General features: G+C 44.1%; 1 protein-coding gene across 1 annotated transcript; it reads left to right on the top strand.

The window, feature by feature from the left end:
• Positions 1-6: 6 nt before the first annotated feature.
• On the top strand, positions 7-1,019 carry LOC103520758 (SAGA-associated factor 29-like). Its single transcript, XM_008485859.3, has 2 exons — positions 7-140; positions 772-1,019. Exon 2 carries the CDS (start codon positions 774-776, stop codon positions 945-947), a length of 174 nt encoding a protein of 57 aa, XP_008484081.1. The 5' UTR covers positions 7-140; positions 772-773; the 3' UTR covers positions 948-1,019.
• The last annotated feature ends 513 nt before the right edge of the window (positions 1,020-1,532 follow it).

The raw sequence follows: 1,532 nt of genomic DNA, 5'->3' as shown, positions 1-1,532 counted from the left end.
TCGCACATACGAAGTCATTGATATAGACGATGTACAGAAAGGACCTCACCAGTTGAGCCGCAAGCAAATCATTCCCCTGCCCACCAAACGGGCTAACCCTGAAACCGAGCCTGAGGCGCTGTTCCCGATTGGCTCTGTTGGTAAGTAAGACACCAAACGGGTTAATTGAACGAACGAAACTTACTTGACTATTTTGCGTTGCGTTTGTCCGCGTTGCAACTTTGCTATATGAAAACAGCACCATTTTTGTTTGTCACAGATATTTTTTTTTTTTTAAGCATTTATTTTAAGAGGAAACTAACATCTTAGGTCTTTGCCCCTACAGAGATAAAATTGTTGGATAGAAGTTTAACGTTACTGCATAACTGTTAAGGTCTTTAGTTACGGGGGTTTGACCTCCCCCTCGGTGACAAGCTACCCCACGCCTATGCTTACTCACATTAACCTCACCCAGTCACCAAGCCAGGCCGGGGGAAAAGCCAGCAGCACGCATGGCCCAAATAATCACCCACCCGGATACTAATCACGCTCAACGTTGATTAACTTCAGTGCTCCATTACTCCATTAGGAACTGAGTGCTGAGTGCATTCAACATGATATCGCCGCTATTTATTACAGGAGAATCACTCTTAATAGCCTGTATTTTGAATGCGACGCGACGTTACCACTGTGACATTTTACAATCCTCTTTGTGGTAAGACGTGTGTTCAACCCGAAAAATGGTGTTTCACCGCGGTTTTTATTCAAAATAAACCCGTTTCTTCTCCCCAGTGATGGCGCTGTATCCGCAGACCACCTGTTTCTACAAGGCCATCGTCAACTCGCTCCCGACGACCGGCACTGACGATTACGAGCTCCTATTCGAGGACAATTCCTACGCCGATAATTACGCTCCGCCACTGGGCGTACCACAGCGCTATGTGATTGCGTACAAGAAGAGCAGTTGAGATCTGGATAGGTCCTGTAAGAAAGTTTAACCCTTTCACCCCTAAAGGGACAATACGTCCCACAGAAACATGATTTTTAAAATGGGATATATCATCCCAGACCTGTCGAAAAAATTCCGTTCTCAGTGTTTTTTAAATGTTTCTCCGCTCGCTTCGCGGCGGTGGTTCTCACTCAAAATTTGAGGCAATTTAAAATTTTAGTTCCTACGGTGGATTCCATGTACACAATTAAAAACCCTGGTAATTTTTAACGATAACACGATAAGAGGAAGTAGGTGACTCAAATTTGAGTGAAAGACCGGGGTCGGATTCCCAATTAATTCTCACGGTGTTACTCAATACTGTCAAGCAACACATGCGTTGATCTAACCTCGGCCCTCTTTCTGAATGGGAAAGTGGGTTTAATAAATCCTTCTTAGAAGTTATAAAGGACCAGTCTAGTAATAGCATAAACCCGATACTTTAGTCCCTGAGGTGTTTCAAATACAGGAGGATCCTAGATGACTTGTTGTTAGCTTAGCACCTCTGTTTTGCCTCTGTCCAAAGCGGGTCACTTAAAATGATGCAGAATCTGAGATCGTGTTC

This window comes from Diaphorina citri, unplaced genomic scaffold (genome assembly GCF_000475195.1).
Source record: "Diaphorina citri unplaced genomic scaffold, Diaci psyllid genome assembly version 1.1 scaffold4040, whole genome shotgun sequence".
NCBI classification, from domain to species: domain Eukaryota; kingdom Metazoa; phylum Arthropoda; class Insecta; order Hemiptera; family Psyllidae; genus Diaphorina; species Diaphorina citri.
Note: the sequence above shows the minus strand (reverse complement) of the source record. Positions and strands in the feature narration are given on the sequence as shown.

What these genes read in the sequence shown, in the direction of transcription:
- LOC103520758 (XM_008485859.3), top strand. Translation starts at nt 774, where the DNA reads ATGGCGCTGTATCCGCAGACCACCTGTTTCTACAAGGCCATCGTCAAC.